This window comes from Amphiprion ocellaris, chromosome 4 (genome assembly GCF_022539595.1).
Source record: "Amphiprion ocellaris isolate individual 3 ecotype Okinawa chromosome 4, ASM2253959v1, whole genome shotgun sequence".
Lineage (NCBI taxonomy): Eukaryota > Metazoa > Chordata > Actinopteri > Pomacentridae > Amphiprion > Amphiprion ocellaris.
Genome location: NC_072769.1, coordinates 10,249,734 through 10,267,905, shown reverse-complemented (window position 1 = coordinate 10,267,905; position 18,172 = coordinate 10,249,734). Strand labels below are relative to the sequence as shown.

At 37.7% G+C, this 18,172-nt stretch overlaps 1 protein-coding gene across 6 annotated transcripts in view; it reads left to right on the top strand.

Moving 5' to 3' along the window:
• Nucleotides 1-18,172, top strand: part of prkcaa (protein kinase C, alpha, a) — a 153,029-nt gene that overhangs the window by 120,953 nt on the left and 13,904 nt on the right. For all 6 annotated transcript variants that reach the window (XM_035953657.2, XM_023282082.3, XM_023282084.3 and 3 more), the window contains 3 exons: nt 7,227-7,307; nt 9,293-9,400; nt 16,262-16,402. In XM_035953657.2, coding sequence (XP_035809550.1) covers nt 7,227-7,307; nt 9,293-9,400; nt 16,262-16,402 — 330 coding nt within the window. The remainder of the gene's footprint in view (nt 1-7,226; nt 7,308-9,292; nt 9,401-16,261; nt 16,403-18,172) is intronic.

Below are 18,172 nucleotides of genomic sequence, written 5' to 3'. Positions count from 1 at the left end.
ATATATCTTGAAGTGAAATTCGATCAGTTAAGGTGAGAGGAAATTTATACAACTCATTAATAATTCACTAAATTACCTTTACTTTCCTTTTGCAGTTGTTCCACTCGTGTGTTTTGGCCCTCCAGATCACTGGCGTTGAGTCTGGCCTCTAGTTCTGCTCAGTGAGGATAGAAAACAGATAAGCATTATTAGAATAAACAAGCAGAAAATAAACATGCAAATAAAAACAGGATTATACAGTCCTGTATTACATAAACAGGTTTCAGTTTTATTTGAATAACGAGGATAAGTGGTTAAAGGAAATACATTATAGAATATTCACTAGATCACGTGGTCACAATTTTGGAGAAAAATGTTTTAATCAAGATCTCTTTTTTTAAGTGATTTTCTTCTAGTTACCTTGACCAACAGTCTTCAAAGCGTCCACCTCTGTCTCTGTGTTTGCTAGTCGGGCATTAAGTTTCTCCTCTAAACTCTCACTGGAATCCAGTCTGGACTCAAACTCTGACAGTCACCAAAATATAAGACATAAAGTATTATTTCCTAAATATTAAACATCATCTGATTCCTCACTTATTTACTCACACTTAAAATCACTAAATTGTGGTAATGTACCTTTAATTTCAGTCTGTAACTGTGCTAACAGGATCCTTTGGGTCTCTGCCTCGGTATCGGTTGCGTTCAGTCTGGCCTCCAAATCTTGTCATTACAAGGAGGGATCAGACATAAAATACTTAGTAACAAAGATAATTCCACCATGTCACATTAATTTTTAAAAAGCAAATAACCAAAAAATGCTTTGTACCAGTGTTGCCAAGTCTGCTTATTATAAGCGACTTTAAGCTTGTTTTTCTGTAAAGCTACTTGCAAATCTCGTCAGTCGCAGGTTGTGGGATTTTGGGCTTGTTTGCAAACAAAAATAAATGTATATATTTATACTGTTATCAAGAGGCCTCTCATTTACACAATGTGACACTTGAGCTTTTGGGATTTTTTTTTTGGACTTGTTTCCATAGAGCTGGTTGCTTGTTTCTATTGTGAGATCTGGCAACACTGCTTTGCACCTTCCATTCCAAATATTTTGCACACACATTGATGCATATAATAGTTCAGTATGAATTCATTTACCTTGACCAACCACCTGCTATGCCTTCACTTCTCCATCTGTATCTCTAAACTTATTTTCCAGCTCCTTCAGCGTAGCATTCAACTCTTTGTCAGAAATTGGGGAATAAATACTGCATGACTTGAAGCATTTTGTCACATACAAATCATGAGGTGAGATGAAATGAGCAGAAATGAGAGCTACTTCAATGGTCAATACTAATTTACTTATTTGTTATATTACCTTTAGTTTCCCTCTGAAGTTGTTCCACTCATCTGCTTTGACCCTCCAAATCACTGGCATTCAGTCTGGCCTCCAATTCTGCTCAGTAAAGATGGGAAAAAAATGATTGGAGTAGGCGGATGAAAACACAATAAGACTGAAAACAAGCAAAAATTGTATGCACAGGTTGTGAAAGAAAAAGCAGAGAGAGTCAGCTTAGTTAGCTGTACTTCAGCAATGGCAAGCTCTTGCATCTTTTTTATTTTATGTTATTCTTTATTTTACCAGGTAAGATCAGTTGAGAAGAATTTTACAATGATGACCTGACAAGTGGCCCCAGCAGGAAGAAAGATAACAAATAAAAAACACATATACAAAAAAATCCACACAAGTGTTCAAACAGAGATTTAAAACACCCCAAATTAATGCTAGAAATTCAGTGAAAGCATTCAGCATGTGCAGTGATCAGCTAGGGTCTGCTGCAGCTTCTGCTTAAAGATGTAAGGTGATGGAAGAGATGACAGTTTCAGAGATTTCTGGAGGGAATTCCAATCAATCGCTGCAGCAAAGCAGAAGGAATTCTGGCCAAAGACAGTGCAGACCTTGGGGATAGAGAGTGTTATGAAATCACTGGACCTCAGGTGGTAGTTGTTATGGGAGGGGTGTAGGAGGTTGGAGAGGTATTGAGATGTCTTCCCTCATAGGGTCTTGTAAATGAGTAAAAGCCAGTGTTGGAGTCGCCTGGTGTAAAGGGAGGGCCAACCCACCAGTTTGTAAAGGTCACAATGGTGGGTGGAGAAAGGAGCACCGGTAGCAAGACGGATGGCTGAGTGATGAAGGGCATCAGGCCTGTTAAGGGCACACTTAGGGGCCATTTTATAGACGACATCGCCGTAGTCAAACATGGGAAGGATGGTCATCATCACAAGAGTGTTTTTGGCAGAGTATGTAAAGGAGACCTTATTACGGTAAAGGAGCCCCAGTCTAGATTTGATTTTAGCCTGTAGAATGTTGATGTGAGGAATGAAAGAGAGTGAAGGGTCCAGCCAGAGGCCAAGGTTATTGTAACAACTGTTCCCGTTTGGATTAGATGTACTTTGCGATTGATAGTTTTGTGGATAAATGTATGTTACCTGTATATTGCCACACGACTTGCTGCACTTGCTTCCTCTGTTCTTCTTCTTGCAGCTCACTGATTCTAAGTCTGGCTTCATGGTCTTTGATAAATAATGGAAATAATATCAACTCAAACATCGAGGTAGTGATAGAAAATTGCCTAAAATGTTGGAAATTTGAAACAGCACACAAAAACTACAAGTGAATACATTATTACAGTTAGCAAATGATAGATCCATCATAACTGTAAGTATAAATATGTAGGTTATCTACCAGTGTAGTGATGTTTTCATTTTCCTTCTATCCAGATGTACCTGTATAGCCTTTCTTTAGTGCATCCACCTGTTTCCAAAGTTCCTCCATCGGGCTGTTAATGGATTTCTGCCCTGTACAGGAAATGACGGTTAAGTGTGAGTGATGTCGAGACTTTCATGATAAAACAACATTTTCATAATTCAGGTTACGAAGACAAAAGACATCGCGTTTTTAATTTCCGCTCCACACATACCCTGTACTTTCTGAAGCTGTACCAGTTGCTCTTTGGTGTGTTGCAGCTCATTTCTCTGTTCATCCAAAACAGCTATCATCTCCCTGAGCAAAGTGAAGCTATCTGCTTCAGTGGGCAGCTCATCTTGAACATATGTGATAGCAGTCAACCTCTGTCCCAAGATGTTTGCCTCAGACAGGCAGCAGCCAAGCAGGATGAGCAGAACAGCCCTCATCTTTGTGGTCTGCAGAGCTGTGACGACTACGGCATTTGGCAAGAGGGGTTTTAAGCATTAGGTGACCGTGTGAAAGGTTATGCAAGGTTTCTATGTTGTTGACATGTAGTTGACCATTTCAGGTTAGGAAACATGTCAAGGATAAATGCACTGTGATAAGAGGCCTCCACATAGTAAACGACCAAGGAAAAATAATTACATGACTGCTTTGTAAATATAGTATTTGTTGTCTTTTAATGCACTGAACCCTAAAACCTGCAGACAGGTTTGAATGGCATTTTATCTTCAAAAAATGGCCTAAATTATACTATTTATTAGAGCTACAAACCGTAAAAACAAAAAGAATTATCATATTTTCAATTTCCCGATTTGAAGGAAGTTAATCAAATCTCAGCTTAAAATGAAGATTTGTCTTTGAAATTCTTTTCTGCATGTTTCGTTTTTTAAAAACACACTGCCAAAAAAATAAACCTTTTGCACGAACTAGGTTTTGTGAACAACAATCAGTTCTGTGAAGCCATTAATGACTCAGCTGTGACCAAAAATCACGTTGTGATCATGTGATCAAAATCACGGCTGTGTTTATACAAAGCAGAAAGGAGACAAGTATGAAAACAGATTAAACTATTAGCAGTAAAATATCTGTGGTATGTAAAGTAAGATCATTTTTTTCTATATTGGTTACACCTTTAGGAAATTGAAAAAAAATATACATACTGATTCCATTTTTTTCCAGTTTTTAAAAAGTATAGATTTAAAGAAATTCAACTTTATTTTTTGCCCTTTCTTTATGATTTATGGCATTATAATTTAGTTTTACTGCACAGCAGACAGCTGTTTGCATAGAGGCATGGGACTTTACATTTCAGTGAAAAATAAACCCACAGTGAGCAAAAAGGTGACAAAGGGAAAACCACTCAGAAACTGCTTTGCGTTTGTAGTGTTCTCTAACACTTTGAAATACAAGATAAAAATAATCTAAAGAAAACCAATGATGTCACATAGCCTGCTCCATTGAATCTGTTCCATATAAATGCTTTGTGCCACGGTGCAAAGCAACGCTGTACATGGTTGTCTCTTGCATGAGGGTAAACGTGTGGATGTACTGCGAGCCCAGCTGACTCCCATCAGCCTTCAGGACAGCATAATGACAGCGCAGTGCAGTGCTCCAAGCCTGTTCGTCCACCTGTGTGTGTTTGTGTGCGTTTACGGACTCCCGTGGGAAAGGCAGAGGTCAGGTGTGACGCACTGAAGGTTGTGGTACAATCTGCTTCCACACATCTAAGCAGATCTCTGTTTATGGTTTTTATTCATGCGTAAGCGTGCACATGCATGCATAGTGCAGCAACACGTGAGTTTTCTCCATTCTCATTTACAGTTCGCTGTCCATGCTTGTCTGTGTATGTGTGTGTTACTAAGCTGGAGGAGTGTCTTAGGGCTGCATGTGTGCACAGAGGTCTAATGTTACTCAGAAAGGGACTCAAAGCAATGTATGACAGTTACACACCTAAGGTGGTTTGTGTGTTGGTCACCACATTGTCGTGTGTGTCTTGTGCGTTTTTGCACAGCATTGGATTTTTGCAGAAATTCGATATGCGTGATATTGGAATTTTGCACATATACAATATAGCAATATTTTGTACCTCATTTTGCACATATTTCTCCCACCTAATGAAGAGAACACCAAGCCTTTACTCACTTTTTCCCCACTTCCTGTATGTCTCCAATGTCCCTATTACTAAAGCATACCCAAGATGATGCAGATGTAGCCACAAATTACATTGCTTTTCAAATGTATATATTTACTTGGAAAAATATGAAATCTACTCCAATCTAAAACATGCCATATTTATTTTATTTAACGTTTTGAAAAAAAAATGCAAACTTCACACTAATTTGACAGGCTTGGATGATGCCCTCTCTGACAGAGTCCTGACATTAGTCACAACTAGGGCAAAGCCGACCAACTGCACAAGTTTCAAAACAAGTAAACAAATGTAATCTTTCTCAACATGAACACTCTTGCTCTGAGGACACAGCGCTGAGCATTAGTCAGCGTCATCTTAGCCGCCTGTCAATGTTCATTTTGGGCTGATGCCGATATTTCATTTTAAAGCCAACAGCGACGACATGCCTGTATCATCGTGCATTCTCAGTGTGTATGCACGATTGTGTCGCGCACTTGTGTAAGCTGGAATTGTGTTTATGCACATGGATGCATCAGCTGCTGTCTAGCAATGGTTGGATGTGTAAGCAGGTGTGAAGTTTAAATATGTTTGTCTTCACAGTGGCATGAATACGGTCAGAATGGGTGAAACTCCTAACCTTGGCCAATGTCAGTGTAATCCACAGGAAATCCCTCTCTCACCAGAGAAAATGTCACAGTTGAGAGGGGTTTTCTAGCAGTTTATTTGCTCTTTTCCACCTTCAGTGTCTTTTTTTATTTTTCTTGTTTCTCTCTTTGCCTTTGAATGTGACATGGTAATGTCTGTATTAAGACTACAGCCATTCAGTACTATTCAGTGACCATGGCTCACCTTGTAATAGACCTTCATAATGAGATGTTAGGACTTTTATTTTGGTAGTGGTATCTACACTTTATCAGAAGACACAAAAGGTTGATAAATGACATGATAGTGTAACCAAAAACTGAATTTTGCAGTCTACTCAGAAATTAAACATAACTTTTTCAATCCTCTGAAGTCTTTTGACAAAATTTTAAAGTTTTTGTGACTCTTATTGGTAAAAGTTTTTATTCCTGTCTTGAACTTTGCATTTAGAAATATGCTAACTGTCTTTTTAAGCTTCAGCCACACTGTTTTGTTATTGTAGCTCTAAGCTTGTCTCTTGTAAAATGATATACAGCGACTCTTTTATGTGATTTGTTATCCACTCCCTTCGCACACACCAAATGCCCCTTTTCTGTCAGAAATTCTGAGCTTCATATCTTCTTTGTTCAACCATGGCAAAAATAAATGAGATTGTAGCAGGTGATTTAAAATGTAGGCGATGTGTGGATCATCCAGCTTTCATAGCTAGTCACAGCAGCGACTTTAAACCTTGTCTGAGTATTGTCACTGTATGAAGAGAAAAGCAAGCAAATTGTGTGTCAGTTTTTAATGTTTCAGATGGGATTTTCGAGGCTGCTGTCAGACGTCTTGTACATGTGTCTGCAGTAGTTTGACTAAATTAGTTTTAAATTTCTCCTGTTTGTTGGCAAGTCATCTTCTTACTAACAGAGCACAATTTGTGTATTTGTGTGCAGATTTTGATCTTGAATTGAGTTACTGGATAATTCAAACCTACTAAAATAGACTGACAGTGTGCATGTGTGCGTCCATTGACAATATTGCAGAGATTTACGGACAGCTGGATTTACTGGAAGCTGTGCTGTATGTATTATGAATTAACAATGTGCAATATCTTTATGATCTGCTCATACTGTAGGTGCATCCAATGCAGATAGAGGTAACAGAATATAGGACAAGTGGTTAAACTTGTACTGGATGAATCGTGCTCTGAAATATTTAGAGAATCTGTGCAGCTGCAGCTGCATATTTAATATATGGTGTATACTGCATGTCCAAACAGATCTCATGTGTGCTATTCTAGGGTAGCTTCAAGATACCTTCCTTATTGTGAACAAGCACTTTTCTGGTGTAGCTTTAAAATCCAAACTGTCAACCAATATGAAAGCAGTACACATAAAATTATTAAAATATTACATTGTATAAAACTTTTATTACAATCTATGGACAAAACTGGGATTTCAAAGTCATATTTCAAGTAAATTTTGTAAACTTTCACTGCTACACATTTTTGTTCAGCATAAATAAACACAGTAATGAAATTCCACCTCATCTTTGAGCCTTTAGGCTGGTCTTAACCAAACTTTTTTTTTTTTTTTTTTTTTTTTTAAAAACAAATCTGATCTTTGCTATTAAAAATCATTTGTCCAACATCTGTCTGCAGGCTGTGTTGTCTTATTTTGCAACAGACGATTAGTTTTTTGAATTGAACTGAGCTGAATTTCTAAAGTCTTTGTCTTTCTTCCTCCACAGATCATCGCATATCAGCCATACGGACGCTCTGTAGACTGGTGGGCATATGGAGTTCTGCTGTATGAAATGCTGGCAGGACAGGTGAGTTGTACAAACCCACAAACACGCCCACACAGTCGTGCTTCTTATGTATTGTCTGTTTGAGATTATGCTGACAACTTTACTCACAGGTTGCTCACACCTACATTTTTCCCACATGCAAGTTCCCCAAGCGGCAAAGCTCTGCCGAGGCCTAAATGTACCCAGGTGGTGCTTCCTAAAGACCTTCCCACCAGCTCTAATAATAAAGGAACACTGACACATACACACAAAACTGCTGTTTACTCTTCTGTCGTAAGGGCAGAGCCACATTGTTGTAACCTTTTAATGGAGGTACTCCAGTTTACATTTTTTCAAAATGCGTTTTGTGTGTGTGGTTGCATTGCTCGTGTTGCTGTGACAAGAATCTGTTTACATTGTCAATATTATGGCTGTTGCTTCCCTTTTACAGACAACAAAACAAATCTTCATGAAATAAATCGTTAATCAGGCTGTTAAAGTGAATGTTCGACAATGTCATTGTTATTACTAATCATGGCATGGAATGGAAACTATAGGTTTTCGTGATAGTATGTGTTCTCCACTCTATACTAAATGGCATAAAAAAATACTGAAACACGTTGTGACTAGCAGATACTGTGATTGCAATTTGTTTGTTTTGTGCTGAAATTGAGCAACTTAAAATTGTCATATTTCTCTATTTAACAAATAACCTCTACTTTGTTTTACTACCCATAAAGCTTACTTTTTCATGTTTTCTTTGTTTATTCCTGGATGCTGCATGGCGTGCTTTTAGGAGACACGAGTCAATATTCTAGACAACATTCTTAGCTGTTCAGTGAACTTGTCAATATTCTGTTGGCCAGCAAAGAAGTGCTTCTTTTGGAGGAAAATATTGCTAGTTGTGAGAAGCAGAGCATAAAAGTTCCTCAGGAGGTACACCTATCTGTGCTCAAACTGAACCAATAAAATGTTCTAACTTTTTTGTATTGAACATCTACAGCATTTTTTTCTGTTTTTGTTACCACTGAAAGAGCTTAATTTCCACCATTTTTGGTGCCTATTTATCCAACTTAGAACTGGCTGAAGAAGTTCTATGTGGTGCATTGGAACAATGTCTTGTCTTCATGGATATGTTTTCACTGCATTGTCTTTTTGAAATCAATACTTTATCTGAAGCATCACTAGCTACTTCATTCCTCACAAAAAGTGACTATAACGTTCGTGAGGAGAACTTCTTGATATCCATTTTCATTTGAAAAGATTTAGAAAGATAAAAAAATATTTCATTCCATCAAAAGAGTTGCAAGGTTTAATGAAACATGCTTCAAAATCTCAGTGCTAGATGACATTTTAAGATATTTATGACTTAAGGTGTGACCCCCATTCCAAAAGGCCACAAGCAAAGTTCAAGTAAATGCAAAAGCTCGAAGCAAAACAGGAAGACGGATATAGTTTAAATTTCCAAACAAAGTTTGAGCCGTGAAACAATTAACAAAGATTTTACTTATTAAGACGATTCCGTCCCTCATTTCTTCCTGCCTTGTGTGAAATCAGGTAAAGGGGGCATGACGCACACAGGCTATCTCTAGTCGAAGCGGCCAGTGGAGTGGAAATGACGAATAATTCATTTTATGGACTGTCAAAACACCCACATTATGGTTACTGATGATAACGACCTAGTGAGAAAAGAAAAAAGCTGGGTCGTACACTTCATTTGCCCTGCAAGGTCTCCCTGTAACACTTGTTCTCCACAGTTTTAACTCCTTTTTCATGTCTTTGTGGATCTCAGTGGCTTCTTTTTGGTCATTGCAGAACATTTATACAGTTTACTTGTCTAGAATAGACGATGCATATCACACATAAATGTAACACAGCTTGGATCCCTTTGGTGCCACGTGATGATAATGTATTTTTTACAGCAAAAACAGAATCGCCACCACTTATTTATTTACCATATATGTATATTTATTTACTGGTAATGGATGAAACACTCACATGTTGAGTTTTGTGCCTTCTGCTCACAGCCTCCATTTGATGGTGAGGATGAAGATGAGTTGTTCCAGTCCATTATGGAGCACAATGTGTCCTACCCCAAGTCCCTGTCCAAAGAAGCTGTGTCCATCTGCAAAGGGGTGAGTGGATGTTTTGAACGAAACATATGTTGCCATTATGAACCACTTTTGTAACAAAACTGGTTCATAACAGCAAAATATGTTTGTTGTCAAGCAAAATTCAGATATATAAAAATGACTAAAGCTGTTGAATTTGCTTGGTACCTATAAAAGGTGAATAATGTACCTATTATCAGTTAGGCAATTTCTTTCCAAAAACACACAGAAAAATGCTTGTAAACCATCTGATATGAACCCTGCTTCTTTAGTCTATTTCCCTGTTTAACCAGGACTGTTCACCTTTAGAAACCTTTCCCACCTTGGTTTTAAAAAAAAAAAAAAAACACCTGTAAATCAGCATTTTAAGCTTTGTATCTTTCATGCTCTTCACTGAAGCCATAGGAATTGAGCTGCATGTAAGAGAGCTACAAGCACTTTCTGCTAGTTAAACTTTAGGGAAGATGAACTGACAGGCTGCATCACAGACTGGTGTAAAGCTTTTCTTAGCTTTCCAGCGTTAGACCCAACACACGAGAAGTCTGGCTCAATTTGCAAGAAGAATGAAGTGTAGTTTTCCATCCATCCATTATCTATACGCTGCTTAATCCTCATTAGGGTTGCAGGGGGGCTGGACTCTATCCCAGCTGACTTAGAGCGAAGGCAGGGGACACCCTGGACAGGTCACCAGTCTATCACAGGGTCACACAGAAAGAGACAATCAATCACGCTCACATTCACACCTTCGGACAATTTAGAATCACCAATTAACCTCAGCATGTTTGTGGACTGTGGGAGGAAGCCGGAGTACCTGAAGAAAACCCACACGTGCACAGGGAGAACATGCAGACTCCATGCAGAAAGATCCCAGGCTGGGATGCGAACCAGGGACCTCTAGCTGCAAGGCAACAGTGCTGACCACTGTCACTGTGCAGCCCAAGTATATATAAATATATTTCAAATAGTATCTAAGACCTGATGTAGAAGTTCCTGCTCCTTTTCTTCAGTCAGTCAATGTGTGCAAGTCTGTAGCTTAAATATTTTTAAAAACACTGAGGGGGAAATCTATTGGGTCGTGTAATATACTCCTCACAAGTGTGGCTGACACAGCAAGTATCAGTAGCTCCATACTCTTCTGTTTTAAAGACTTATTCCATATGTAATGTCCCCACTTTTAAAAGCTTGTCTCCACGTGGCTGAAATATTTTAACTGCATAATAGATAAAGTTAATTCATTTATCAAATGTGTCTGACTTTCGAAACTGCCTGTTTATTAAATGTTATCTTCATATGTTCCTTGGGTAAAAGCAGATTTGTGCTTAGTTCTATTGCAATTGATCACCAAAGTTCTGTACAACAAATACACAACATACACAGTAGTGAGGAAAAATTACATTTTTCCACATAAGAATAAGAAAGTGGCCTGCCATAAGGAAACCTGTCTCAAGTAAGTTCATCGGTCATATAAATTATTCAGCGGCCCTTTTTGTCTCATCAATTTTACAAGAGAGTAGATACGGTTCCCATAATCAAGCTTTGCATGCAGCAGGAAAGCAACACTAAAGGGTACAAACTCTACAGCGTTTTGTTCTTCTAATTAATTAAACCACATGTAAATACCAAGAGAGTAAGTCGTCTGAATTCAAACTAAACCTTTTCTCGGTTAATTTTAAAAAATACAGATCCATTAGATTTAATATAATTGCTAAGATTATTTTGCTCTTTTGGCTAAAGAATGTGTTACATTTCACACTCCTCCTCTTTAACTTTTTTGCTTTCTGCCGAATTCATTCACACATCTCGAAATAATGTCACCGGGAAACCTTTCTGTAGAGTTAGTCACATGCATAGTTGTTTGGTTTGGAAACTAGAGTAATGTTGTTCAAACCAGGAATGACAACAGACAGAGGATAACTACACAGAACAGTGGGTCAGTGCAAGTCAATCAGGCAAACGCTGTAACATAATGACTGTTTTTCTCATTTTATGTTAACAACAGAATGTTTTGGATGCGAATGGGAGAGCTTTCCGTGTTGTTTCAGGACACTCACCTAATGGATTCACTAATGGATGCCCCATTTTACTGCTTCACATAATCATCCATGGGGCAAATGATGTTTAGGATTTGCTTTTATGACCTTCATTGGCACTTTGTATGCACTCCTCAGAGCGCTGATGGAAATATTGGTGTCATTATATGTTCATCTTGAGGTTAACTGGATCTGATGTACGTTAGATGTGGATGACTTTTGACAGCTGTCCATGGAGTCACAATCACTGGTGACATGAAGTTCACCTAAGGACTATCTGGTCAATAAAGGATGACACACACATGTTCCTCATGAGATTTGTATTAATAGTTGCAGAAAACTCAAGTCATATTCAAGGTACAGTTCTGGGACATTAAACTCTTGGTAACCAATGCGATGTCATTAATACACACATACATAAATATAGTGTGTTTTTGAACCAGATTTACTCAAAATGTTCAGGAATTTTCTCAAGAAACACAGAACAGCGCATGTGTGTATTCGTGTGCATACAAGGAATTTAATAGTAAAAGTGGCAGTTTTATTTCTATCCAGAGGCTGTGCAAAGTCAATGAGCTGTGAAATAATGCGCTTTGTCTCCCTGTCCCTTCCTCGCTTGTTTCTCTTTGTCCTCTTTTTCCCTTTTTCCTTTATTTTTTTTAGCTGTGTGTGCATGTGAGTGTGTGTGTGTGTGTGTGTGTGTGTGTGTGTGTGTGTGTGTGTGTGTGTGTGTGTGTGTGTGTGTGTGTGTGTGTGTGTGTGTGTGTGTGTGTGTGTGTGTGTGTGTGTGTGTGTGTGCGTGTGATTTTATTACTCCATGAGAACATAACTCTGTTTGGCACTTGACTCCATTTTCGGGACAAAAACAATCCCCTGCTGTGAAAATTATAAAATTTTATGGTGAGGACATGATTTAATGTTAGCATAAGGGTTAGGGTTAGACAAATAGTAGCTATGTTTCAATTTAGGGTATGTCAATATAATGTCCTGAAGTGATGACTGCATGTGTTTTTGTGTGTCCTGGACTTGACCAACTCTCTGTCTCAGGCATTGTTTGGCTGCTGCACTGCTTCTTAATAGATGTATAGTTTTTACCAGACCCGCAAAAGAGAAAGAGTGGTCAGAGGGAGGTGAAGTGGTAGGAAGAAGAGTGAAATGTCCTAAATCACGCCATTACACCTTAGCCTCTCATCTGCTTTCTCTTCTACTCGCTCTAGTTCTGCTTTTCTTCTGTCTTCCCAACTCTCTCTCTCTCCTACCTCCTGTCCTGTCACATCTTGTGATTTTGCATTTGCAACAGAAAAAAAGCAGAGTTGCTTTAGACTTATCGAAACTTTCTGAAGACATATGACTAAACCGTTAGCTGACAGGTCATGATGTGGAGGAGCTGATAAAATTTGAGTGTTGACAGTTGGCAGCCAGAATGATCAAATGTTCCCTATGAAATGCCAACGCTAGATTTGCTTTTTTTTTTTTTTTTTTTTCCTGGTGGTGGTGGTTCTACGTCACACTTATGCAAAGTAATTCAAGTTTCAAAACAAACAGGAGTGTTTGACACTGTGGCAGGCCAGCAGTCACTCCGTTTCAAGGACTTTTCAAGGTGTGAGGTGTGTCATCTTAATGGTGACAGCCCTGCGTTTGCAGCAGGATGCTTTCTCGCTGTCACTGTCACTCCCGTGAACAGACAGAAAGCTGCAAATGACTTTTTCTTCCTCGTCAACAGCTGTCCGATGCACTCTGCTAGCTGAATGCGCGCCGCTGGTTCAGATGTTGCAGAGCTCACAGCTGGTGTGTTGAGGAAGTTGCAGCATGAAAACTGGCTTTAAAAATTCTTGCAAGCTGAAATTCAGTGCTGACAGAAGTTGTTCATTTTTTAGCATGTTATTTAATGTAGTACGTCCTCATTTCTGATTGTCTTCAATAATATAAAACGGCAAATAAATCTGACAGTGAAAGGACATAATTTCACTTGGCTTGATTTTAGTCTCCACTTATTCTGTCTTTATTTTGTTACAATAAAAAAAATATGTGATCACTAATTAAGAGGCTAAGGAACTTCTTGTGAATGGAGGTAGCATTATGTAAACAAGAGTTCCATCTGGGGAAAATATCAAGTTTGATTCATTCAGCTAGGGCTAGCATTAATACCATGTGTGCATAAAATATTTAAAAAATCAAAAAAGGACACAGTAGTGCTTAAATTACCAGTGGAATCAAGCTGTCATATGGTGATGCCTATTAAAGATCCAATTAAAAACGTACAGCTGTTTATAATACTGACAAAATTTCCCACAACCAATCATCTAAGTCAAATGTGATGGGTTTATCTAAATACCTTTTTTTAAAATCAGTCTATACAGTTATTCACAGAAAAGGTTTGATTGATTAGAATGAGGCTCGTTACTTATGTAGTAATTCGTTATAGCATGTTTGCATATTTTGGGGAATAAACACAGTAAACATCCACTAATGTAACGCAGTCTATTACCTCAATACACTGATCTCTGTTTGTTCAAAAAATATCTGTTAGGCAGAGCTGTTCTCATGAGGGACAGAGAAAACCAGGCAGCAGGTGGAAACAACTGACACACTGAAATTAACTTGTAATTGCTTCCCACAGTTTGTTCTTTGTTAGAGGAATCTACTTTGCAAAGTCGATACTAGCAACACTCAATTTCCATTCAGCCGTTGAGGAAAGCCAAGTTCAAAATTGCCTTATAAAAAGCACAAATGTACCATATAAAAGAGACACAGTCCCATATATGTCACGAGTCACCTGCTAGGGTTGTTTATATTTTTTATAATGAGATTAGGGTTTTTTTTGATGTTGTGATTTCTGTAAGTTAACAGCCTTTTAGTTGGAGTTTTTCTTTGGAGTTAAAAAAAAACTCCACAAATTTCAGTAGATTTACTGCATATTTTTTAATGCATGTTCAAGAATGGACCAGCAACTCTCTAGCTATGTAAGCAGTCATACATCTAAGTTTTTTTGTCACTAGTTTCACTCGACTGTGGCTGTTGGGGCATGATTTCATTTCACATTACTCAATATGCTTCCTCTGCTAACTCTGTCTGACAGTTAAATGATGGTGTTGCAGCTGGTCTGCATTGATTTTCTATGCAAGTTTTTGAGAAATTTTGCATATAGTTTCACAAAAAAAAAAAAGATTCCAGAAAATAGATGGCAAAAAAAACCTTACTGTAACGTTTGGAGAGAAAAAAAAAGGTCTATATCTTTAAAATGACAGTAATGCTGGGAAAAATAGTGTATTTTTTACATTTGAAAAATTTACTAAATATCATCTGTAATTAAACAAAAAAGGACTAATCTTTAAAATAACAAGTAAAAATAATAATAATTTAAAATGCACTTTTTTTCCACATGACAAAAATCAGTAAAATGTTAAGAATTTTTTTTGCTGATTTCAGCATAGTAGAAATTGTGTAGTTGTACAGTCAAACATTGCAAAAGAACAAACTGACATTTCTAAAAATACATGTTTTTGATGTAAACGTTATTTTCAGTTTTGGCCTGTTTGTCTTTTAGTTTGTTTTTGTCTTTACTGTTAATATTTAAATTTATATTATGTATACTCATTACCTGTAACTTAACAAAAGTAAAAAAAATCTCTAAAATGTAAATAGTTTTTTTTTTTTTAAAAAACATTTGAATTAAAAACAACAATTATTTTTTACATTACATGTGTCTGTAGTAAATGACTGCAGACTGATATCATAACATTGGTTTTTGTAAGAGCATTAATCACTATTTGGTGCCATTGCTAAATATGTCTTGTAGTGCTGGAGAAGGTGACTGAGCTGCATGTGAAGGTGTGCATCACTGATTAGAGATTTAACTGTAGATACTGCAGCGATGCGTGCTTTCGTGTGTGTATGCATGCATATATGTACTCTCACCACTTTGAAAGTGCACAGTGCACACAATACCACAGCCAGGAAGCCAGACTATTTAAGCACCGGCTCTGTCAAACAGTCAAACAATCCATGAATAAGTAATTATGTCCTTGGACTGTCAATGCTGAAGCCAAGAAGGGTCCTCATCCATCTCCAAATGAGCATGTTGGCTTCCTTTGCAATTCAGTCCTGACAAATTACTGCACTGAGGCAGATGAGTTAAAGGAAATATTAATGTGAAAAGTATAGCTAGTAAAAACAAATCCTATACTTACTTCATTATGGGATGGATTAATTTACAAAACTTAAAATTTTGGACAACTTGTGTTTGTGCAAGAAGCAAGATGAAAAGGTTCTTTAACTGAAAGCTCAACAAACATTGAATTTACTTGTAATTTTTAACACATTATTTGAGTAATTATGTTTAGCAGTTGCTTCATTCTTAGCACAAGGACAGATTTTTGTTGTTGGTTGTGTTTCCTATGGGTGCTTAAATCTTGTTTTGCTTTTTAACAAAGTGCTGACTGTGTCCTCATGCTGCTTGTGGTGCGATTGGAAGTGGCAGCCGTTCTCTAAAGGCAGAAGAAGCAGAGGGAGAGGGAACAAAAAAACAATTATATCACTCTTTTTCAGACCCATCTGTTTAGCTGTCATTTGCTGACCTAGAAAAGAGGTGAAATCATGTTACACAACACATCAGCGAAAGAACAGAGAAGCGGGAGAAGAACAAAGTGGGAGTTTTCCTGATGCACTAACACTGATCACTTTTGAGAGAGATAAACACAAGTGTTCATTGTATCAGTAGAGAAAAACTTCTCAATCTGTGCTACTGCTGAGAACACTAAATAGCAAATGATCTTGTTAGAGCCTGAGATTTAGAATGATGTTCCTGCCTGTGTCCTAACTTCTTGCTCGCTCCTTTGTTTTTCTCCATGAGCAGTTGATGACCAAACACCCGTCCAAGCGTCTGGGCTGTGGCTCTGAGGGAGAAAGGGACATCAGAGAGCACGCCTTTTTCAGACGTATCGATTGGGATCGCCTCCAGAACAGGGAGATACAACCACCCTTCAAGCCTAAAGTGGTATGTCCTGTGCACACACACATTTAGGCTGCAAACATTCAATTTATACCCAGTATAATTCATGTAATCGGGGTTAATACAATTGGTGACCTCTCCAGTGCAGGTTTAACCTTCATTTGAATAAAGCCGATAACACTTGTCTGTTCCTGTCACAGGCTCTGTTTACTTATGGGTGCATGGTGCAAAGTGCAGCCAACAAATAGACATTTTCCAGAGGTGCAGTGATGTATCTTCTTACTTGTACCTATTCGAAGTTTTGGTGACTTGCCATGTGTCACATTTCCAGATTAGGGACAGTAATTTAATTGGGTTTTTCTGTTCTAGAAAAAGTTTTAATTTTCAGCAAAGGTGTAAATTTTGACATAAAAGTCCAAAAAAGTGCATTTGAAATAGGCCAATATATGGTGACATACATCCACTGAATCTGCTACTCTTCAGAAAAGAAATCTATTCATCATTTTAAGTTTCTTTATGCTCTTTTAAATATGTGATCTCATTGTGCTGTCTTCTCCTGCAGCAGTTCAGTGGCACCAGACTGGAGACTTGGTGCCACCGTGTTTATCTCATCATGCTCAATGACAATATTTACATGGCAGTGAAGGAAAACACATTATTTTGCATCTTCTTTTACAAATTTCCTGGAAATCTTGATAGAAACCTGGCGACTAGCGATCCACTTACTGTCAACAGCCAAAATAACACCTGAAGTGCATCAACACTCGCTGCACAAAGCACACATGACTGCAGTTTGCACCATATGCCTTGAGGCAAAAAATACTGGAACCACTTTCCCTTCACCGCATTACCATTATTCTAGATGCATTTGTTTTTTTATTTACCTTTACTGAAGTTTTACTCACCTACTCATTTGCTAATTTTTGAAACTCTAAAATCGTTGCTTAAACTGGAAGAGCAGTACATTTTTTTGCCTTTCAACAGACTCCCTTTGTGTCGTCAATCAGACGTTTTCTCTCAAAATTAACCAAAGGTTACATGCATAATATAAGTCAGAAAAGGCCGTCTGTTTTCTTGACTGTGGACATGTGTGCATATATTTCACCGCTCATTAATGGAGGATAAAGATGGATGAACGATTACTACATATGATCACCCCTCAGAGCTTTGTGCACAAGCACATGCAAACACAATACACATAAAAAAGACACGTAAACACAGACAACCTCTTGAACTGCATGTATCTAAAGAGAACAGATGTGCTCATCACGACAAGATAAATCTAGTATGGCAAGATTTTTTTTATACCCCTCTGTTGTGTTCTCTATTCGCTTGGGGGCTGTGTGTTTTCTCTGTTTCTTCATTAACTTGTGCCTCTGTCTTCAGTCAGATTTGTGAGAATACACATGCTAAAGGAAAAGCTCTTCTTTGGTTACTGGTTAAGTACTCGTTAAGTACAGTAATGCATCTAAATGATTAATAAATAACTGCTAACTGATTTCTCTCTATTTTTCTATTCACACATTAGAAAAGTTTAAACAAATTTAAAGACACAATATACATATCACATGTCAATTTTGTAATATGTTTAGTTAGTAATCTTCAGCTTTTGCATAATGTCACAACTCAGACACAATTATTTGCCTGTATAAAGTGTTAAACATCTATTTTTAGCAATATAAATGATGTATAAAATTGTTTTCATACAGAATTATTTCTTATCTTTACCTTAGTTAATGGTCTTGGTTTGACTACCAAGAAAATCTGAACTGCTCACATGTTTCCTGTGACCCCAACCCCCAAACTGCACAAACA